Raw genomic sequence first — 24,132 nt, 5'->3', positions numbered from 1 at the left:
TGTGTTTTCTCCCTCCCTTTTTTTTTTTTTTTTTTAAACTCTTGGTGAAGAATCCCACTGGGGAACCATTTTTTCAGGATAAGGTGTTATACAGTATACAGATAACAAAATGCAGCATATATAGATGCCAAAAGCCAGTACTCACTGAATCAGATAAGATGTAGTTTTTCACCAACACAGACCTGCATCTCACTTCATATATTTTCCCCAATGATTTCATTAGACCCGTTTAGGGATGTCAGCTTTGCTCGTGCAGTGCCTGAGGATAAGATAAAACCCACTGAAAAGTCTCAGTATTTAAACGACAAAAAACCATCAGCTGTTCTGATTAGAGACCCACTCAACCTCAATACATAGCCACGACAATGATTTCTGCCCCCCCTCCCCCCTCCTTCTTTAAAGCTGAGCGGCTTTTTGTGCAATTCAGAAAACAGAAGAACTACAACCGTAACAAAATTTGGTTTGGGCTTTTCCTCTTGAAAACGTTCACAACCTAAAAACTCCCACAATGCAAAAAGCAAGGGCAGCAAAAATCCACCTCCAAAAACGCAGCGCAGCTTTCACACAAAGTGTAGTTAAAAAACAACTAAGTTTTCTTGATATATGAATTTGCGGGTAAACCATTTATCAATGACCTGTTTACCTGTGCAGCAGAGTCCCTCAAGCCGAGGGCCATGTCATTCCCCTTTGACTGATTAATTAGCCAATCAAGGGATATTTTTCACTGTGAGGCATGATGGTTTATTCCAGCTAATGCATGGTCTCTAACGGTAACACATTAAAGCCAACTCGGCTTTTTAAGCCTATCGAAGTGACCAAAAGGGAAGGAGAGAAGATAAATCAAAAGAGCTTCCCCCAGTTTTGTTTCTGTTCCTAACAACCCCCCCAAGGAACTAACGCTAGAGGCAAGGCTCTTCTCCAATGAAGAGAGAAGAAAAAGCACCATTTCTTCCAGATTGGGAGACATCTCCTCCTCTCCCTCTCTGCTGATATCCGAACGGCAATAATTTATCCTCGGTTGATTAACAAGGTGCTTATAGAATAGGCAACAAAACATCAATAGTTTGCTCTTCCTCCTTTCATCAAAAGCACTATTAGGACACCATGCTGGGCGCAGTAGTTTTTACCGGTGCTCCTGGAACAATCTCATCTGCAGGGAAAAGTATTAAAAATATGGCGCAAATTAACACCTTGAGCCTAATTCGTTGTTTTTCTGACTTGCTATATACGGTGTTACAAGTTACCAGCTCAAAGCAACAGGGTTTTACATCCACTTTATGCTAGTCTGTGCTGCCGGAAGATTTGCTCTGCCTTTAATGTGCACACTGAAGATGCATTCAGCCCTTCAGCTGTATGGTCACGCTGTCCCCACTGTCAGTTTGTGTCACCAACCTGTCCTGGTTGCCCCTCAAGCATGGGCAAAGGCTTTGTACTGCTCATTGCTGGCAAAATCTGGTTTTGGGGCTGCTTTTCCACTCCTTTTTTAGAAAAAAAAAAAAAAAATACACTTTCCACACTTTTTTTTAGAAAATTATCCTTCTGGCTCTTAGAGTCCATGGTACACTGCAAAACTGGAGAGGCCAAAAAAGCAACTGCAGTATTACAGATGTAGTAAAAAGCCGTTGCTAACGGTAATTTTAATGCATTTCACTCAAAGGGTCAGAAAGAGAAAACTAAACAGACGACCACACAAACCTAAAGACATCCTCTAACAGCGATGCTGCAGAACACAGCGAGCTGCCATCCAAGTCAAGGAGAACCAAAGCACTGGAAGCTGCGTGTTACCACCTCCCGGATCACGAGTGTAAAAATCTGTAGCAAGTTAAGCCACACTGGTAAAAGCAACAGTGAACCGGAGGCTGACGGAAACCTTTCTCATCAGAAGCTGGTTCCTGGGGATACCAAAGGCATAACAGCACCATTATATTGTCCCGCTGACTACGCCACTAGGTCACCAGCCTCTTCCCACTAACCAGTATTAAAAATGAAATTAAAAGAACGCAGCCTTCACGAGAGCTCCATAGGTCAAGAGGGTTGAGCAGTAATCACTTGCTTACAAGAACACTCAGCTCTTGCACCGAAACAGAAAATAGTCGGAATATAACTTCTTGGATAGGATGCACCTCACTGTTTGATGTCCTCTACGATCAGGGAAGAGGCACTTATCTCTAGGAAAGGTTCGGCTTCATACGTCATCTCCATCTTTGGAGAGAGTGAACGCATGTTTGGGCACCTGTGCCTCATCACTGTGAGGGGAGTCTGGAGAAGGTGCCTACAGCTTCTACCAATAAAGTCGGGTGGGATGAAATCCCACCTTTTCTTACCTATGTTTTCATTTGCCTTGATTCGTGGTAAAACATTCTATTCACTCTTCCCAGCGACACAAAACACATGACGCGATTCCGTGCTGAAACGGTCAAGTCATATATAGGAATAAGTACTGTGCAGTTCTAAATTTTAACCCCAAATCTGACAAATTCTGTAGCCTGGGGATAATTTAATACCTAGGCACAAGATACTCAGTGCCTCTAAAAATGCAAGTATTCTCTCTGACAATAAAAGTATAATAAAAAAAAAAGAAGGAAATATGTTAAAGACACTATCTCAGTGTTTTCCTACTGTCTTCCTCCGGAACATGCTGACAGCAATTACATTTTTACTCTGATTTCTTAAGGAAGCAGAGTTTCCATAATCATTCTGCCCAGACATTTGTGTACATCACGCACTCTTTTTCCCTCCAGCAACTTTTTAATCCAACCTAGCAGAAGCTTAGAGATTTCAAAGACATTAAGATTCTAAACTATTTCATGAGAACAGGCAGCTGGACAGAGAAGGCCAACAGATCAGCACGCACGTGGACAAGGATTTCAGCGTGAGCTCATCTCCTTTAATCACGCGGAATCCAAGCACAACACAACCCCAGGAAACCAAGCAGCAGTACTGGAGCCATTCACGGAACAACTTGTTGGGAGATGTTTTACTTAAATCAATTAGTCTTTGCCTATTCCATCGGGTCTAAAAGTGTTAAAATTTATTTTTTTTTCTTGGCATCACTTACTAAGGAGCTGGGATTTCCCTTAGGAGACTCTTCCACTGCCTCACTGACATCACTGTGAGGAAGCCTGCCGAAGAGTAAGCTTGTGTCTTCCTTTCTCTAATTGAAGTTCTCACCCCCACTACCCTTCTTGGCTTTTGCCTACCCTGATTACTATCCCTTCCCTTCCTCTGTTCCTCCCTCCCCCCGACCCCCAGATATTTATAGGCAGAGAGGTCATCTTTTTCTGTCTCTTTTCTGACATGAATGTATCCAGTTCCTCCACTCTCTCCTTCTAGGACATGCCCTCTAACCCTGTCGCCCATTTTACTAAATCCTTTTGGACTCTCTCCAGGTTTTTGATGTCCTTTTTCTGTTCTACTTCTCAGTCCTAAATACCTCATGCTAGCTGCGGTCTCCAAAGCAGAACAGTGAAAAACCTAAGTTAATTTTTAACTAATTTTTCTCTTCTGCAGGTTTTTTATTTTTTGTTCCCGGACGGCGCTTCAAAAAGGAACACAAAATTAATTTATACACCATGTCTGCAATAGAGATATTTGTCAGGGGTAAAATAAAATAAAAAAAACCCAACAGACTGAACTTGCAACTTGCCTTAAAGTCACAACTGTGAAACCCACAAACTCCAATATCTTGACTGGTATTTTGCAGAGAGAAAGTTGAGGTGAAGGGAATTGCATCAGTTTACCCATAGCTTCAGCGAGCCCATGGCAGAGCCAGACTTTAATGGATTTTCAGTTATGTCCCTTAAGATTAGCCAACATGCTTTTCTGATAAGTGCTGGGAAATGTAAGTCAGTTGAGGAAGTTCTGCAAAATGTGTCAGAAGACAATTTCCTGATTTAAAAAAAAAAAAAAAAACAAAAAAAAAACCAGTGAAAAAGCAACAGGGTGGATAGTTACATTTCTAATGACTAACGCGGAAGAAATCACCACGAACTCGAGACTTTCGGGCTACTTGGATTAGGTGGTTTAAGGGAACTTACGCAGGTTTACATCCAAGTTACAAAAATTTGGAGGAAACAGATTACTCATCAAATGGCCTGAGACATGGAAGTGAGATGGATGCAAAACATTCAGTTTTCTACGCATCTCAAACGGAGTTATTACAAACACGCCAGCAAATCAGAACTACTCCCCCAGCCCCCAAAGCGAAATCAGTGCCAGAATCATGTTGTTCTGCAACCAAGTTGGGACCGTCTGTAACTCATTCCCAAATCCTCAGTCTCACTCAGGAGCATTTTCTCCAGTGATAAGGCTTCATCAGGAAACACAGCTGGATGGAGGAAGGAAATTCTGAGAAGCAAAAAAAAAAAAAATAGTGGGGGTTCCAGGAAGTTCAACCAGATAGGAACTAATGGAATTTGTTTTTCTGTCTCCCCAGCTCCCAGTGTTCCTAAGCAAGTGAGAAAATCAGAGGGAAAGTGGGGGCAAAAAAAGTCTGGCAGATCTTACCCTGCAAAACAGGTCCTCACTGTAAGTCTCCAGAGAGCATCATAATTACAATTCAATATTTTCGATCACTTACTCTCCCTGGGAAAAAACTGCAGACGTTTTCAATTTAGGTCCACTCTGAAGCCCAGCCATTGTTTTCTTCCCCTGATTTTCTTTTTATTATTATTTTTTTATTATTAAACAAAGGTGGCTGTGTAGTTTATTAAGGAGGTTTTAGTTGGACAAACGATTTATCAAAAATAATAATACTGATAAAAAAATACTGTTATGTTTAACATTCAGGAGAATTAAAGGTTTCAAGTGCCTACGAATGGTAACACGCATCCCAGAACCATCAAAACAATAGCTTAAACTAATATCTCGGTCTTACCACTTCCAGAGAAACTCCTTTCGACCCTTAGGGGCAAACCACATTTCCTTCCATATCCTTTGCGATTCCACTCTTTTGCAATCTTTACAATCCTCTGGCCAACTCCCTTTTCCTTTGATAACGCAGATAACCCAAATTTCAACATCCCCGCTTACTGCAGTAGTGTCAGTGTGAAGGAAGAGAAGAGACGCATTAGCCAGATCAGTCCTAGGCGACCAAGACAGTTTAAAAGTTGAGCCTGAGATCAGCTCTACAGTTAAGACAGATTAAGCTTGCACAAAACATCTTCTGCCAAAGACTGCTCCGCAGGTCAAGATCATAAAACGATTGCTAATGATCGTATTAGAAAAGCCTGAAACATGACTAATTAGAACGGTGTCTCTGTGACATATCTAATTTGTTGAGACGCCATTTATCACAGCAGCAGTTCAGAGGGGACATATTTTTGACAAGCACTTCAGAAGAGCCAGGATTATCTTGCTGGTCCAGAGACCACATCACTTAGCCTCGAGCCCTTCCACTAGTTTCCATTTGACCATAAGCACAGATGGAGTTTCCTGGGTTTCACTTATTTCTCCCCTTTGCCTAATCTTGAGGAACAGTTTGGTATAACACCAGTCAACCAGTCAGACCTGGTACAACAGTGCAGATGAGCAGAAATGTAATCCCAACTGCCAGGATCTACTGCACGTTAGGCCATTTATAGAACTAGGAAAGCTCAAAGACCATGGATACAATAGCTCTTAGGTATAAGAGAACTCACTCAGATGAAAAACCTGGCCATAACACCATCAATAGCATACATCCTTAAACATTTCCATACCTTCCACTGTGTCTCTGATGCCTACGGAACTGCAAATGATCACCCAAATGAGTCCGTTTACAGCATAAGCGTTTTGTTATTCAAAATGTTCCCATCTTCTGCTCCTTAAGTGATCGCTTTCATCCATCCACTGAATTTTGTCGGGGGCTTAAATTGGAGGCTTTAAGGGAGGGAGATAGTCAAAACTCAGTTGGACAAGGTCCTGAACAACTTGCCGTAGCTGACCCCGCTTGGAGAAGGGCGGTCGATCTGGAGACCTCCAGAGGTCTCCTCCAATCTCAATAATTCTGTGATTCTATGAAAAGCAGTTCCTCCATATTTCCATGAAGATATACCCAAGATGGTTTTGATCCTGGACCGAAACAACTACAACTATGGGAAATAGAATTATGCTGAATATCTTTGTCAAAAGATGACGACTGTACTGCGAGCTGAAGACAGGTCGTTCAGCCCAAATCAAATTTGTACCGAATGCTTCTCAAACTGCACCTCTGAAAAAAAGAGGATGAATCTAATACCTTGGGAAGAGCTTTACAGATAGGACTTCAAGCTACAGGATCAAGATACTTCCTTGTACCATCTCAGTTGCAACTACAGCCGGGAACCTGCAATCAGATGAATTGTTAGTAGCAGTTCTGGCACCTATGGCACAGTATGGACACTGTCCTCATCTGCTGTGAGCAGGGACAGCAACGTACAGCTGTTACTAACAGCTGTACAGAGCAGGAGCTGCAATTAAAAGCTGCAATTAAAAGGGACTGCAGCATGCCACAGCCTGAAGGCATACCCCAGGGCTCTAATGGACACCAGGACTCTTCCTACATTATCTTTGCACGGGAATAGATATGAGCAACTCGCTTCCAGGAGAGTGACAGCACCTTGCTGCTCCTGCAGTGCGCTCTCTGCCACATCAGGGAAATGCCCAGAGCCTGAGGATTTCAAAACAGAATGCAAACACACACAGAGAACAGGATCGCAGATCCTCACAGGGCAGTTCCATTTATGCCACCTTAAGGACCAGGCTCTGCAACATGATGGAAAGGGATCACGAGAGTTCATGGGCGCAATGAAATGAAATTGCTCAGAGCTGGAGGGCCCGAGCAATGCATTTTTGTTCCGTGCAAACTCCACAGATCTCTGATCCATGAAGGAAAGGAAGGCGGAGGGCGGGGGGGGAAAGCAATTGTGCTGCCTCTGGCTTTCTATCCCTGTGGCTGCTTAGCAGCAGACGGTAGCCAGAAGACGACAATGCAGCTCCAAATTACATTACCTCCTGCCTGTATTTGCATGTGGAAATCTGGGTGCTTAACAGGGAACAGTCTGTGACGTTTCGCCAGAACCTTGAACCACTAGCTTAGTGTTCAGCGAGGGGAAAAAGGAAATCTGCACAGTAGCCAACTGCCAACCACTGCATCGGTCAAGGAAGCAGCAAATGCATGCACAAACTTATACTAAATGCATATTATTTGGGGCCATAAATGCACATTATTTGCAGTGTCTACCAAAAGATGACCAAACACTCTGCAGGATAAAGTCCCAGAAGCAGCAACAGCACTTTCCAAACTTATTTTTAGTTTCAAAAGACACAGGGGACACAGAGAAAAAACAAGACCAACTCTTCGGGACAACTCACGGGTGGGAAAAAATCTACTCCCTTAACCATAGCACTGTTGATTTGCATTAAATCCCAGTTTGTCTTGCTTCGTGTTGATCTAACAGCAAGGGAGCTAAGATGTAGATCCATGGCATATCTAGGCGATCGCAAGTATTAATCAAGGGGGCTCCGACGGTGCAAGCTTACCTACAGCATTTGAGACCTCTAACAGCTCTCACCGACTTGAAGCCCCCAAATGCTTATTTCAAGACAGTAATAAATTAAGATGGGCTCTGTTGTGGCTGATGGGCTCCTCCCAAGCTCTTACCTTTCAAGCCAAACCATGTGACTTGTAACAAAGGTTTGGAGTGTTTTTCACAGTGGCAGACAAGACAGGACAGTTCTTAATTTGTTTCAATTTCTTCTAACCTCCCAGTTTAATTAACTGTAACCGTATTTTTGTAGTTTGGAGAACAGTACTCAGAAAACAGACTTGACATTTTTCTGTGTCCCACCAATAACTCTAAAACCTACAGCACCTTCACTGAAATTATAGCACTATGCGGAATAATGGCAAGACCAAATCCTTCAAAGTGTTCAAGACAACCCACTGAAGTATTCTTTATTTTATAGCAAGAGTTTTTTCCAGTGAAGAATGCCCAGTAGATCACTATTTGTTCTTCACAAGCTCCCTTGTCATTGCCCCTAGCATTTACACAGCTACAAACCTTGTATCACTTTCACTACTATCCAGGATCTCTTAGCACATTCTTCCCCCTATTCCTCCCCTCCCAAAGTTCACAGTGGCCTACAGTGAAGTTACAGCACAATTTTCAAGAGTACTGCCCAACAAGCAAAGTGTCAGTGTATTTCAGAAATTTCCATTCAATTTAAGACCCCCACCTTTCCCTCTAACTACAGGAGACTTCAAAGACCTCTGAACCAACAGGGCAATTCCTGCAACATATTCATTTGTGCTTTCCAGATGTTATCTTTTCCAAAGAATTCTTCTCGACGCATTAGTCATGTTGCAGTATAAGTCTGTTATTTTATACACTGATATAGCAGGACTATTCTCTGCAAGTGCAAGATGCTAATGAATACATGAATAAAATAAAATAAATCCTAGTACAAACCTTGATCTCATTACAGAAAGTTGGGGAAAAGTCTTCTCATAAAATATTTACCAGTGTTCAAGCCATCTTTGAATCCTTTCTTCAAAGATAAGCAAGTCTTTGCAGCTGTTTCCCAATTCTTGTGAAAATAAGGGCAGTTTGTTGAGACTGCCCAGTTGCTACTGAATGTCATTTTGGGTATCTGTGGACCTTTCAGATGAAGCAAAATTTATCTACTTTGCAATGTATATTGTCTAAGAAGTGCAAAATTAAAATACTGAAGTTTCCTAACTCCAAACAAGTTGCATCATGATAATTCACAAAATTATGTATTATTAAAGACATTAAATTCACAAAAATACATATTAAACGCACTCCTATTTCCTAACGGTTCAGAGCACAGCCTTCCACCTGCAGCCTTCACATGGAAACAACAGTAACTTCACAGGGAGAAGACCTCTTGCTTTTGATGGGCGTATGGTAATCCCATTAGAAGACAGACATTTAAATATGGTTTTGTTGTAAGGGATAATAGGCATAGAAACAAGAGAAAGCTGAAGCCTCTTGTTTACCTGTGTCTTCATACTCTTCTGTCGCTTCCCAAATATGCAGGACAGATCATCTTCACTGCGCGAAGAGAGATCCTTACCTGAAAGGAAGGGGAAAAAAACCAAAACCACCACTAACTTCACATCTGGTGATGACAGGCATGTTTTGATAATACAAACTACCTACAGAGGTAGAGAAATTGTTTTTAAAGGTGAAAAAAAATCAGGAGGAGAACATTAAAGACACTAAGTGAAGGCTGACCATGGCGCTCATGTACAGAAAACGCGTGCGCGTAGAGGGAAAGGCTGGTGAGGAGACAACCACGGCCTGCTGGTAGATGCCCCCAGGGAAACAGAAAATAACAGCTTGTTTTCCCCCACCTGATGCTGCAATTGTCAGAGGACGATGAGGGAAGCAGCCTCCACTATGCTGAAGGGAAAGAAGAGTTGTAACCTCCTACACACAAGAAAAGTTCAGCGAGAAGCTGCACATCTTAGGATTCTCACGAGAATTTCCCATCTCTGACAGACTTAGGTAGTTATAGCTCCTCCAAACAGTGAAATAAAAACCTAAATACTCATCTTTACTCAGTGGGGACTTTTCTTTAATTCATTAAATTGCTTCTGAAAAGCAAAACCTCCATCTCTACAACGCACTGGATTATTCCAACTTAAAACAATTTCAAGGGTGAAGCAAATATTTCGCTGAGTTCCAGTAGGACCATCACTCCTCTCTGTCTGTCATACGGCTACATGAGTATCAGACATGGAGCAGGGAAGGGGAAGCAAAAGGGTGTGACATGATATTCTGAGACACCGGCAAAAGTTTAGCCAATTCCACAGCGCAGAAGCCTTTATATTGAGCTGTCCACAACTTGTCTCAGAAAATTCTTTAAAAAAAAAAAAATTTAAAAAAAATCAGCAAAAGTTAAAGAAACAAAATTAGCCCAGAGAGGCCAACTTCTAAGGAGCCTGGTGGGATCTTACTCCACTTGATTTTCTCATTCCAAAATCACTGACCTCAAAATGAATCTAAGCACTTTTAATGAACAAAAACAAACAAAAAATAAATCTGACTATTCCACCTGTTTTTTTTCTTCTCAGGATCCTTAACTGCCCACAGAAGGTAAGCAGACACACCAACCTAGAGGAGAAAGGGTTACCCAACCTCCTGGTGTCTCACTGGGCAGCCTCTAGGTGTCTTTACCCAAGTGGATGAGACTGGTGGCTGTTTTCAGCTTTATCTTGGCCAAGGCTTGGGACATGACACTGACAATCCTGCTGTTCCTCCTCTCGCCCTACGCTTTCTTTCCAGGCCTCTCTCTCCCCCTGTATCCCTTCTCTTTTTGCATTCTCCAAGAGCAAACCAACTTTGCTGACGGACCAAATCTTTTGCAGCATCACAGCGGAACAGCTACTAGAAAAGCAATTGAAATCACTGTCTTCATCTCATATTGGTGTGTATTTCCCAGCTCCAAGCGTGGCTGCGAAAGCTGCGTCTGGTGCCGATGTACCTCCAGCAGCGAGGCTACAAAACGGCACCAGAAACGGAAACTGCATTTTCTGTCGTTGCTGCTCCCTTCTCCCGCTTTTGTGTCAGCTCGTCTTGTTTAGTCTAAAAGGAAGCAGGATCGGACTTGAACAACAAGGGCCACGACAATATTAGCCTCTCTCAGATAACTTTTCATCTTTCCCTGAAAAAGGACAATTTCCCCCATTTTAGACCACAGAGGGTACAATCAAAGAGGTGCCTACCTTATAGAAACACTGCAGCCAAACAAAAAAGGGATATTGTTAATATGAAAGCCTTGCTTCATATTTTACATGCTCAAAAGACACTTCTTTTTTCGCTATAGTTAGTAGAAGGTTAAATCCAAATCAAAATAAATCCTCTTTGCTACTACCTCCAACAGGCCACAGCCTCTGCACTTGCAAGCCCTGAACCAATTTAATCGTTTAATGTCATAAAGTGGCAGGGTCATGTTAACACGTTTGACTCCTAGGCTGAATTATTTAATCAAAAAACCCGAACCCCAATATGAGAATTTGGCCTCTATTCAGATGTCAATTACTTCTGTTTTAGCAGAGGCATTTGTTATCAGGAAATATTACATAGTCCTTTAAGTACAATAAATTAGCCACTCCTGGAAACTGAACCTATCCTTACACTGGAACACATATATACACACGCCACGTGCATGTGGGTGCGTGAAAGGGGAACGTAACCAACAGAGGAACGGAGCAAGGGATCAAACAATGGTCAAGAGCCAAAACAAGGGATAGCTGAAATAAAGTCATCACTCCAAGAAAGAAATAGATTATTAAACTCCATGAGTTCTTCATGCGGTTTCTGTGGCCGCCAACCGCTGTCCTGATTTATCCAATAAAGCATCTGATAGATGTAAGAGGGCTTTCCTCTTCCTGCATTCAGGTTTAATCTGATCACTGATCTTATCCACATGATCTCTTAGTGGGGGTTACTGGAGATTGCAGAGGATAGTGCGGTGCAGATGCCCAAGTAACGCTGTTATCACCTCCTCCTCCCCCTCCCATCCCCTGCCCACACACAGAGCGCTCAGAATGTTCACTGTTCCTTTATTCGGCTGATGGTTCCTTCAGATAGAAATTGTTGTATTCAACAATATCAGCCTAAAGCCATCCAAAATTGTCCAATATGAAGAGAAGCGGCATATTATAGCTTTAAGTAAGTTGCTGCCAGGGGTAGTTCTAAACCAAGATTTTACTTGCCAAATTTAGACCCCAGAGGGCAACAGATCACCTTGACATGTTTGTGGGTTTGGGGTTTATTTTTCTAATCTCAGCTAGAGCTTACGAAACAACAAAACTCCTCTTACCTTTTGCAAACTTCATATAATGGACACGTTTCTTGGAAGATTTGGATTTTTCTTCGAGACTGAATGCCTTTTTCTGATTATTCACTGAGGACAAAAAACAAAACCAAACAAACAAGTTCCAATCCCATTAGAGGCACTTTAACCAACAAATTCAAACATCAGCGTATCTAACTTTCTCTCTCAAAACCAAGTCTCAACAATATATCACAACATATTACTGAAGGAAACGTGGTAAGTTTTGTCCGAGACATGTTACTGCTTGATTTTTTTTGCCACATCTCCTTGCCTTCCCATCTCCAATCTAATGCAATTTGAAAAGGCAGATACAGGTACTCCAAGTCAAAGACAAAGTCTGATTTAACACACTATTTCTGCAGTAAGAAAAGAAAAGTCAGGGTTTATTGTGCTGTTTGTTACAAAATATCTCCAGTGCCAGAGTCTGAGAAAGACGTAAGAAATAGTACAAAAATACCAAACCTGTCAGGGCAGAAAGAAAAAGGGGAAAAATAAAAATAAAATAAAAAAAAAAATCACACAGACAGGCTTTCCACTTCTAACACGACATGAAGTGCCTCTAACTGGACATAGTCCGATACATCTATGTAAGGAAATTAAACAGTGGCAGAGCTTTTCTGTCCCTGCGGCCAGTTAGAACAAATTGCCACGTTCATATTATTTAATTTTCCTAGCTTGCAGAAGAGGGGCTGCATGTAAACTGTCCACTGGGAATGGTCCCTGGGGTTGGCTAAGTCCCAAATTCACTCAGGAGTTGTTCGGGAGAATGTTAGCATGTGCAGGTCAACACCACGTGAAGGATTAGTCTAACTATTTAGCAGTAGAGATATCAAGTTCCTGTGCCGTGGGAGGTTATTTTACTGGTACAGATGTACTCTTTGCATCCACAGAGCCTGATAATTTACAAGAAATTCTCAGAAGGAGGTAACCTGCTCTCCGGTTAATAACTCCTTTATTAGTCCTGTCCTGAAAAGAAATACGTACCATAGAATTCTCTGCTCTGTAACTCTAGAAAAGGCTACTCTGGTGAGATGGTTTTTTTTTACTCCCAGTGGTAACTGGGATGGATAGGGAAATCAACCCATACCCGGAGGGCCAAGTTGAGTCACCTTTTTCGTATCCTCCCACCCCTGACAGCTCTGCAGACCAAGCTTTTCTGACATTGGAATCGCAGCACGTCACTGTTTGATAGGTAGTGACACCTGATGATAGAGTCATTGCCCTAAAAATGAAACCCACGGCCTGCAGCGGGAGAGCTGACTACCAGAAAGCAGCCTGAGGTCTCCTCTTCCATTTATAAACTAAGCCCTAACGAGAAGAGGAAGGACAAGCAAACCCAGTTTGAGACAGAGTTTGCAGTCAACTTGAAAATCCTCAATTAAAGAGGTGTACAGGGAAAATTAGCATCACAACTAAAATATCCTGACCAGGAACGAGGCACTTTAATTCTGCTCTCCGGTCCACTCCTACCAAAGGGAACATTACACAGCAAAGGAATTCCACAGGGCTTCCTCCTCCACATTATTCTGACAGCAAAAGGGGCAGCAGCACCACCTTGTGCCTTCAAGGAGGAATTTCACTACTGAAACGTGTTGGCACTTGCGATGGACAGGCAGGTACATCCCTGCATCTTCCAGTGACTGCTAAATCCTCCGACAAACTCTGCAAGCACTGCAAGAACACTAACGTGCTTTTTAAAGAAATTTAGTCATAGCTATAAAGCCACGTGTCATTTCTACTGCAAATCTGATACAGAATTGCACGTTACAGACACAGGCAGCACGTCGTTGCCCCATTTTACGAATGGGAAAGGGACAGTCATCATCATTTATTATCCCAGGAAAAGAGCCAGGAATTAAAACTCCTCACTAGGTGCTCAGCTAGGAAAAAAGAAAAGAAAGCTAAAACGGTGTACATCAAGGATATTTGAATGTTGGCATACTAACCACCATGGGGCCCTTCCTTCCCGATCTCTAATTGCAATCCAACTCTGGCAACTACACCAGTTATTTAAGAACAATGAAGTTTTTCAGCTGACTTTTAATGCAATTTGAAACTGGATGATGGCCAATAATGTAACATTTGATCCTGTAGCACAGCTGCAGGCAGAGTTATATGGATGAGTTTTGCCAGCTTAAACAGTTGCCAAAAAACCAAGTTTCAGAGCAACACTTGCAGTCCGCAAATCACCAAACGTGATTCCGACTGGGAATTTTTAACGTGCACCCAAATTTGTCCTCAGTGATTGAAAACTCTTGTCCCGGTGCCTAAAAAGATCAAGGGAAAATAACGGAGTAAAACAGGGAAAAATATGGTTTTCAAAGGTCACTTTGCATAAGTACAGATGACCCAGGGAATAACTGCGCAGATTTAGGAACAAGACAGCCTTGCTCAACGAACCTGCCTCCGTGCTGACTCACTGTGTCCTTGGGCAAGTCATTTCAGCTCTCTGCTCATCAGCTTGCAGGTTTCCCACCAGTTACACCTAACTGATCTTCCCATGGCTCAAGTTGGAACTTGGGTAGGATTTAGTTATAAAGGTAGAAAGGAACTTTCGGAATTTCCCTAGGATATGCTATTTTACCTCTTGAGGACTTTAACCACAGCACCTAGCACCTTGTGGCCTCAAACCATGATTAGGGCTCCAATGCACAAAGATAACTTACACAGGAATTAAAAGAAAAAAAAACACATCAGGTTTAGAATTTTAATCCTAGTTCGCTAAGATTAGAAAGCAAGTTTAATCCTTCTTGTGAAATGATTTTCCTGCTCTTTCTGCCTTTCCTCTTCCAGAAAACCTTCTGTGCTCAAACGTTAAGAATGAATGAGTGAGCAAAGGAAGGAGCAGTTGCTAAATTCAGTAAGCTGGCAATTCTGCCACCAGCAGCACGTGGACAGGCTGCTGTCTCCAAACAGAAGCCCTTGGTTTAACACCACTCCACAGAGAGTTATTTAGAGATATAATCAGAGTTTAAACTTGAGTCTAACTAAAGAAGAGATAATAAGCCAACTGAAGTGTACAATTCTTTCTGTAAGCTCACAGCCACCGCTTTTGCATAACTTGATTTTTACAAAACAAGGTCAAACCGTGCACAGTTTTTCAAAATTAAAAGACTATAAATAGCCCTTTCTGGAAAGTTGAGCAGTTTCCCCACTTGTGTGCTCTACATCAGAGGTACAAAAATCACATTATACCACACTCAAAATAGAGATGCATAACTCTGAGGCAAAAGCGAAGAAGCAGCTCTCTAAGGACAGGAAAAGTAGGTATTTAAGAAACCACCAGAGCATGGAAGCCAGGTGTGACAGTTCATTAGTAAAAAGAAAAGCATTGCAATGGCGAGTGATTGCACTGTGAGCCTTCATACTGGCTCCAGTTGCTTTATAAAGAAACAAGTGCTGCTGTAGTACATCCCAGCAAAAGGTCCCCCATGTCGTGGTCCTGGATAAAACAAACAAGTTCAAAATTTTATGTTCGCTTTCCCCAACAAAAAGCTTTTAATAGAGGCCTGACTGAGAGCAAAACCAACCCACCAAGATCTACACATCCAGGGAAACAAACTTGAGCACGGACATGGATGGCAACATGTCCTTCAGCTCCCACTGATTTTGTAGGAGAAGGGGAAGAAGGGAGAGTTGTCAACCTCAGCAAGGAGACTATTAGCAGCCCAAAGGATTGGGCTTCAGCTAGCCTTTAAAGACAAAGAATGGAAACTCTGCCGAGCTTCCAGCATCTGATTGAGTGAAGCACGAACCTACCTGTTTCACCCTGTCCATGGCAATCATTCAGTTCAGCCAGAAGCTGGTTGAAGTCATCCTGATGAGCAATCCAGTTGTCCTGTAAATATCACCCACATGAACACAAGGCAAAAGTCTTCAGAACTAACAGAAGTTTTGCTAAAACAGATATTAAGACTCTGCACACTAAGAAGTAACTCAATTGCATATACTCAATCCCTGTTGGAAGGAGGGACCCTCAGAAGCTCCACAGGTGGCAATGCTAACAGCTCACTACAGTCACTCCCAAGTGCAGAAATGATAAGGGTTGTGTTTGTAAGTCCCTAAACAATACTGAGTTGCTGTTGGCTGTGCGCGTCCCCTGTCTGTGCAAGATGTTTTCAAAAGTGGGCAGGAAATACTAGTGTGATTTTTTTTCCAGCACCAAAAATTACTTAACATGTTGTTTATGAGACAAGCACCTTTAGGACCATGTTCTGCCCTGCATGTGTACCTGAACACCAGTCAGAAAGGTGACTGTATCAGGAAGAGGGACAGAAGGCACAGGGAGAAAGCAAGTATTTCAGTGATTTGCTTGGAAGCAAAAAAAAAAAATAAAAATCTCTGAACAGCCTGCTCCCAGAATTCACTGTAACCTTTCCAAGCAAGTACTTAGTCCTGAAACACCCAACAAAGCAGAACCAAACTCCAGGTCAAGAGTATCCGCAGAGAGGTTCGCATAGGTACATGCTGCCACCAGATGTGGCAACAGATTTCACTAACGTCCCATTACAAAGATTGTGCTTTAGCTGAAATGGTAGCCATTTCCTTACCTGGGTCTAGTGCTCACCTCGTAATTGATGGTTGCTCCTAATCCCAGTGTGTTGTTTTTCACCTGAACCTTGATATGTTCTGTATTTCCTTGTTCCTGAGCCCCAAGACCCTAAGGAGGATTGAAGAGTAAAAATGTAAGGACTTCCCAGCAGTGACTAAGCAACTAGAGATTTTCTACTGTAAGACAGTTTGCAATGAAATATAGCAAGAAACCACAACTACTATTTATTTGCTTCCCTGTAACTGAATTCATTCGCAGGCATTAGCGCACAAGATATTAAGGTTTTTTTAATTTACTACTTAAGCCTCCAGCAAAGTATTATGAACACTAAAATAGCAACACCATTAAGTAGTTGGGTGATTAATCGGGAAGCCACCTGACATTCCTAGGCAAGTCCAAAGTGTTTACAATTTTAAAACAAGACACTACATAAAAAGAACATGCCTCTCACCACAAATACCTCCGTCATTGGGAAGGCAGCTGCGTAACGGCTGTAAGCGCAATGCCACATAGAAGGTACACTGCAGAATGAAGCTGAAAGAGGGAGGGGAAGGGTCAGACTGGAGCTAGCAGGACATTAAGAACTTCTTTTATCTCATTCACACTAAGAAGCTGATGAAGATACTGGAGCGAACAAATGTCAGGTTTTTCTATCCTAAAAAACATAATCATTCAAATCTGGGAAGCAATCTTTAGGCCTGGTATTATCTTTCTTAATTGTACAATCAGAAAGAAAAAAAAAAAAAAAGACAAAGTATTTGGTTTAAAACTTTATTCATGGTAACTACCTGCTTTTTCGCTAATCAGTCACCAGTAACAAATCATCAGCCAAGTCTATGGCTACAGTAAACACGTATGTGGTGGAGTAGTGGAGAGAAGCCCTGTGGACAGATCCCGGGCATATCTCATATTTAAAAAAGGCTGTTGCTATTATGAATCCAGTAGAGCTTACTTGGTCACTGGGGTGGAAAATTTACCTTGAAACTTCTGCTAACCAAAAATCATGGAAGCAAGAAAGACACCTGGGTACACATCCTGCCGTGACCCAATTCCAATACAACTAATAACAGGACTAGTGTTAAGCAGCTTAATTTTGCTGCACAGATGGGCTTTTGCCCATTAATTTGATCAAATTAAGGTTCCATTTGTCTGAGTTTGTAGTGGAATGGAGAGATAAATCCTTCTCGTACAGCTATAACTGTTGTAGAGGAAGATGCGGTAGCTCGAGTAGGAAACTTGTTGTGAAGAAGATCGGGGGGGGAGGGGGTGACAGAAAACAACACGAGGCCTTCTTTTCGCACCCTGACACAAGCAGCGTTCATAATGGCAAAGGTGTTCTCTGCAGTCAGAGGAGCTGGCTGCCTAAAATACAATCAGAACATTTAACAGCACTCTTTCTACTCCGGTTTAGATATCTATTTTAAACTTACACGCATAAACCCCCTATGCATACAATTTACATAAAAAAACCAGTGCTCGAGTGCCATACTTTTAAGTCTGGTCTAAAGCCTAGCGAAACCAATGCCAGTTCCTTGATTTCAGCAGCCTTTGAATCAGGTACCACTGCGTGTTCATGAAATTAGAGGCAGTTAGAAGCCAGATATATATGTGCTAACTGTAAGCTAACTGAGCTATACTGAGAAATCCAAGAGAAGGATTGTTTTTCTAAGTTTTAATGCATTCACAGAATTGACAATGGTCCTAATTTTATTCCTCTTTAAAAAAAAAGGCTGGGACAGGAAATCTAGGAGAAGAGTTAAATAAATATTGCAGGGGGGTTGTGGGCATTCATTTCATTAAACACGCTGACATCCAGGCCCAAATCTCAGCTTTGCTGAGGCACCTTTGTGGAAGTTAAACTGCTTTTAAGGGGCAGCTGAGAAGTCTGCAGCTGTCTGCACTGACCTAGAGATTATTCTTAGCACCAGAAACCCATCAGCTCACCCCACAGGTACAGGCTGGGGCTGGGAAGAAATACAGCTCACATAACGCTGCATTTTGGCTGTTCAAGGAACGCATCAGAAGTAACCTTTAAAAACAGGTAAAAGATTAAAGCAGGTCCTGAAGTTGCTTTAAACGTTACCAAAAGCCAGGGAGAGAACTGAGGGTATAAAGGCAACTTGAAGTCTTTAACCATCACCTGATTTAATGTGCCAACTCCTGCTCTTACTTGGAGACATTACCTTGTCAAAGAGAGGGAATTAAAACTAGAAAGCAGGACAGGCACAAGCAAGCGAGTACCTTTGTAACAAACTGTAAAAATCTAACATTGCTCAAATTCACTGTGTACTTAAGAGAATAAATCAAACAGAAAGAACATGACTGTTTTAAACACTGAGATCAAGAGTCCCCCAGCAGTCTTCCACCCTTCAGCTAGACGTCTCCTTTAGATCCTACCTTTCCTTTGGACCAGCCCATCTTTTCCAGCATCTTCTGGCCAAATTTAGATTCATCTTTACTCCAAGCACTATTTCGTGGATCCACAGACCACTTCTGCCTTCTCCGGGCTAGAGCAGGAAGGAAAAATTCAAACAGGCTCTATTTACGTTTCCACGGTGTTCTTAGCATTTCATCAACTCAAGAAAAGCTCTTCATTGCAAAAAAACGCAGAACTTATGCCAGACTAAACATGTTTTGGGGGTTTAATTTACTAAATCTTATATTGCAAAAAAAGGCCAGTGAAATGTTAATTATTAGTGTGAAGAATGCCAAAGTAAAATTGCAATGGAAGCTGTCATCCCTAAGGATGGGCTGCAATCCAGGGAAGGCTTTAAGGATTACCATTTAGGTGTACAGGCCTAAATTCCATATTTATTCCAACCTTGTTTTACATCTGGCTTCAACATGAAATCTACAGGGGATGAGACTTCAGTGCTGGCTTTCCCAGTTCTGGACAATATCCCCTGGCCAGTCTCCCTTTTAACCAGAACATAGAAGTTTTAATATTTGCCTTGATAACAAAAGCCAAATCAAAAATCAGACATAAGTGACCAGAGAAACTGAATTACAGAACACAAACCAGTGGGATTTCAGCTTTTGGATTTGCCATAAAATGGTTTATTTGGAAACTGAAAAGTCACCGGAAATTACTGCAGGTGTTAAGAGATCCAAACGAGAATCAAGGTTCCTTTGTCCTATGCAAACGGCTAAAGAAACTACAGTCCCCCAGGCCCACATGCGTGCGCTCGCCTCTACCATCAGGAATAGCTTCATTGAAATCAAAGGAGAAAAATTACCAAGTTAACCAGTCACTTTAAGTGTGCACCTAAACATATGCAGGAAGACAACCTAAATAAACAAGACAAACAAAGAATGGGAGACAGGAAGATTACAAACTCCATTAAACACGATGGGAAACTGTGGATCAAAAATGACCGATTAACCCAAGGCCATACAAAGCCAGTCAGAAGCCAAGTCCACTGAGGCGCTTTCAACATAATCAGGAAGTCATCTTTCCCTAAAATGCAACACTTCGGATCTGGGCCAGAGGGATAGAATATTACATGACCGTTTGATTCATTTTTTGCCCAGTTTTGTTTCGTTCTTAAAGAAGAACTGATACTGTCAGAATGCACGATGGTGGCTTTTTTTAACACACTTCCTAAGCTTTGAAGCTCAAAATAGGTGCTGCATGGCAGCCCCATGAAAAGTAATAGTCTGAAAAAGTTTTGTAAAATCCCAAACCGTCCATAAAAAAAATTTTACAATAGGTTAACTGACCGAGAGGAATCCACACAGCACTCGCTTGGTTCACTTCTCTACGGGAAAACAACTTATTTCCAACAGGGAGTCTTCAGAGAAGTTTCTACTACAAGTCCTGCCTGTGTTGGTAACAAGAGGTGATAAAGTCACCGTGGACTGTGATTTTAAACACCCAAGCAAATTAGGGTTCCCTGCTGCCCCACTGAGAAAAATAACTGTCTCCCTCAGCGAAGTGGTTCACAATCTGGGACAATTAATGTGCTTTGTTATCTTCCCTCACCCGAGACGCAAATGATCTCCAAGGACCCAGGTTTCCAGTGGTTTGTGGAGGGAATGAACTAAAAAGCTATCAAGCTGGCAGCAAAAGCTAAGTCCAATTAAAACAGGGAACACCTTGGCTGTTGCTTTCGGCCTTAGCTGACAGTGAAACAGACAACATAAAGGACAATAAAGAGCAGCGATTCCATAGAGGTTATGCTGCCCAGCTGAGCAGCGGCCCTTCTTTTCAATCGTATTTCTTAATTTGTCCCTTTGTTTAAAAATCTCTCAATCAAGATCAACTTCCCCTCACTCAGTCACCAAAAATTACCTGTTCAATGCCTTTTTTTTAAATCTAACTATAACAACATTTTAAGTACTCCCATATTCTGTTATGCTTTCCATAACTAGTTCCCCAGGTGGTGACTTTGCAAATCCCAAGAAATTAAATTGGATGCAACGCTTACAGTTGTAAACCCACCATACGTGTCTAAGGATTTGTGTACACAGTAGAGGTAATAGGTGTCAACTGAATGTGCAAATTTAAATTAACTTCCAAACTGAGTTATTTGATGTAGTTCAACTAATCCACTTTAAAAGTTAATTTCTATTAATTTTCCTGAATATCCCTCTGCAGGGAAGCCTAAGATGTTTTACTCCCAGGAGGACCCTGGTAACAAAACACCACGGCACCTAATACAGACAGTTCTCAAGCTTGAAATTTTAAGACTCCTTCCCTTTCCCAGCACTTTTAATCCAAGTACTTCAAACCTTTTAACTACCATCATGGGATTAATCCTCAATGTCTGCCAGGTTAACACACTGTTATTTTCAAATACGGTAAGCTAGACACAAGAAAATAAACTTGCTTTCACCTGTAGAGAAGTATTTAAGAAAGCCAGGAACAACTCCATCCTACATACAACCACCATAAAATCATTCCTCTTCTCCAAACAAGCAACAAAAAAAAGGCTATTTAGTCAAAAATTTATCAGAAATGTTTGTTCACTGATGTCTTACGAGCAAGAAATGAAACAGCATACTATTCTCCAGCTAAAAAAATCAGCTTGGAAGTTAACACCAATCTTCTGGGTTGGTCATAAAATGATGCTAGAGATAGTAATGCAATTCTGGGCAAGCAGCACCATCCAGTGGAGAAATGCATTATTTCTTTAGATACTTCACTCCGATACCCTATGATTTGAAAAAGATCAATTACTAACCCCTTTTACCAAGACTAATTCTGTGTTTAACTATCATTTCTGGAAGTTCCTCACCAGTTCCCATCCAAACCCCTGCTGTGTACCTATATATGGTGACATAATAATAAACAGGTATAATAATAAACAGGTTAAATTCCTCTAAAATACACTGCCCACAGAAAGGATATTATTTTTAATCCAAGCTATAAAACCCATCATTAACATTTACTTTTTGTTTTGCTGATAAGCACCAATAAGATCGACAGTTAATCAAAATTTATTAAAAGTTAAAAAGTGTTAAAAAGTGAAAAACAAAAGCTAACTCTTCGGTCATTTCTGCAATTGATACTTTTTTTTTTTTTTTTAATTCACACTACACAAGCATAGAATGATCGAGTTTATCCTTTCTCAGTTTAGTTCACAGCATCACAAAAGTTAGAAGGACCTCTTGAGATCTTCAACCCCCTGCTTAAGCAGGTTGTCCAGTACCATGTCCAGTCTGGTTCTGAGTATCTCCACAGACTAATACTCCACAGCCCCACTGAGCAATTTGTTCCAGTGTTTGGCCACCCTCACAGTAAAAAAAAATATGAAATTTCTTGTATTTCAGTTTGCACTCACTGCTTCTTGTCCTGTCACTGGGTACCACTGAGAAGTTATTTTAAGTCTCTGAAATGCATGAGCTGTAGTAAAACCAAATACCTCCCCCCCTCTTTTTTAGGATGAATATTAATAAGAGCATCAGAACTTGATCTGGAACTGCAAACAAAAATGCAGGTGTGAAACGTGGCCTCACAATCATAACTACAGCTGAAGGTGATGAACAAAGGCATACAACTCCACAAAGTTGGCCCTCAGCAACTAGAATAGTGTTTTAAGGCACCTGATTTTAGAATTCGGTATATACAGAAGCTGTATTAACATACTGACCCAGGTTGCCCAGAGAAGCGGTGGATGTCCCAGCCGTGGAAACATTCCAGGCCAGGTTGAACGGGGCTCTGGACAACCTGATCTGGTTGAAGATGTCCCTCCTCGAGGCAAGGGGTTGAACTAGATGGTTGAGGGGGGTTGGACTAGATGGCCTTTAAAGCTCCCTTCCAGCCCAAACTATTCTATGATTATTTCAATGTACAATGTCCAATTAAAATTAATTAACAAATTCTACTAAAAGGTACTAAAGTTTATATCTAAAATAATTAGGAAATTATATATGTAAATACAACTTTGTTTTCCTCAATTCACACCTACATTTCCCACTGGAAACCATACTTTCTAATTAGTCACTATACTCAGGTCCACCTTTCCTGCAGCGAAACAACCAAGTTCATTAGATCCTGACACCAGTAAGCTTACTGAAACCACCTAAGAACATTCAGGATAATCAGACACAAATATATCAGTCCCATTAAATAGAAATTTACATGTTTAGTCTTTCTACTCATATACAGTTTTACATTTACTAGCAAAGGCTACTTTACAGAAATGCTTCTTTAACCTGAAAGAGAAAGCAGCCAAAGTTTTTAGTTGCCACTTTGGCCAGTCCCTAGAGTTCCAGATCCCGAACTGAAGAGCTTTATCCGTGAAAGAGTTATCAGTCAGGATATTCATCCAATGTTTTTTAAGCATGTCTTTTAGATATTATTTTAGATATTGGGAGCCCAAGTTCTCAGTCACCTCAGAGGCAAGAGTGAAGCTCTGTTTGATTCCAATATCAGGAAAAAGTTAAACAAAGTTATTGGGCTACATATAATAAAACCTGCAAAAATTTTTTGCTCAGCAACACCCTTACATAAAAGGCATAAGACAACTACATGGCCTTACCCTGAGTTCTCCCCATGACATCAGTGGATTTACTTGCCTTTTCTGAAGCACCTGCCTAAAATCCCTTACATTCCACTCTCTTTTACCAACCCAGAATTTAGCTAAGCTCAACTGCCAACCTTGGGTGCGATCAAAAGACCAATGTCTACATTCACAGGGCTCCCCCAAATCCTGCCTGGCTGCCACACAGCAGCCGCCCCCCCCAGCACAGCCCCAGCCCCAAAGCTTCAAGGTATGTGCCCTCTAACACAGAGTACAGATATGGCACCCAGAGCAAATATCGCCCCTAACCACGTCTGCGAGACATCTCCGCCGATATTGTCCGCCCCCCACCCGCGGAGCCATCCCCCTAAGGATGACAGCTCTTTCCCCCCAACCCCGCTCTCAGAGGATCGCCCCGAGCCCCGCCATGGCCGTTCCTCCCCGCGGGCAATGGCACTCACGCTCCGCCAGCATCGCCATCTTGGGGGCCTACCTCCTTCGGCGGCGCGTGGCGAGGGAACGCCGCGGCGCCCCTAGCCCTGAGGGGGGCTTTTATGACCTCTGTCGCAGAAAAAGGCAGCAACCAAAATGCCTGATTAAAAAATCTCGAAACAGGCGACCTCAGCGGCCACCCTAGTGGAAATAGACGGTGTGAACCTGTCTAAATTCTACTAAAGGCCTCAAGAGAGGTGTTGGGTTGTATATATGGGCTGGTTTTGCGCGTTCCCCGGCGGATATTGGACAGGCACTTCTGCGGGCAGCCGAGGGGCTGCAGCGGCGTCTGTCTCC

At 42.0% G+C, this 24,132-nt stretch overlaps 1 protein-coding gene across 1 annotated transcript in view; it reads right to left on the bottom strand.

The window, feature by feature from the left end:
- The window catches only part of PINX1 (PIN2/TERF1 interacting, telomerase inhibitor 1), a 63,654-nt gene extending 39,831 nt beyond the window's left edge, over positions 1-23,823 (bottom strand). The window contains exons 1-7 of the mRNA XM_009887946.1: positions 23,805-23,823; positions 18,776-18,885; positions 16,394-16,486; positions 15,586-15,664; positions 14,982-14,990; positions 11,812-11,895; positions 8,981-9,057 (exon numbers count right to left, since the gene is read on the bottom strand). Of these exons, the coding sequence (XP_009886248.1) occupies positions 8,981-9,057; positions 11,812-11,895; positions 14,982-14,990; positions 15,586-15,664; positions 16,394-16,486; positions 18,776-18,885; positions 23,805-23,823 (471 nt within the window). The remainder of the gene's footprint in view (positions 1-8,980; positions 9,058-11,811; positions 11,896-14,981; positions 14,991-15,585; positions 15,665-16,393; positions 16,487-18,775; positions 18,886-23,804) is intronic.
- Positions 23,824-24,132: the final 309 nt, after the last annotated feature.

The sequence above is a fragment of the Charadrius vociferus genome, unplaced genomic scaffold (genome assembly GCF_000708025.1).
Source record: "Charadrius vociferus isolate BGI_N301 unplaced genomic scaffold, ASM70802v2 scaffold36, whole genome shotgun sequence".
Taxonomy (NCBI): domain Eukaryota; kingdom Metazoa; phylum Chordata; class Aves; order Charadriiformes; family Charadriidae; genus Charadrius; species Charadrius vociferus.
Note: the sequence above shows the minus strand (reverse complement) of the source record. Positions and strands in the feature narration are given on the sequence as shown.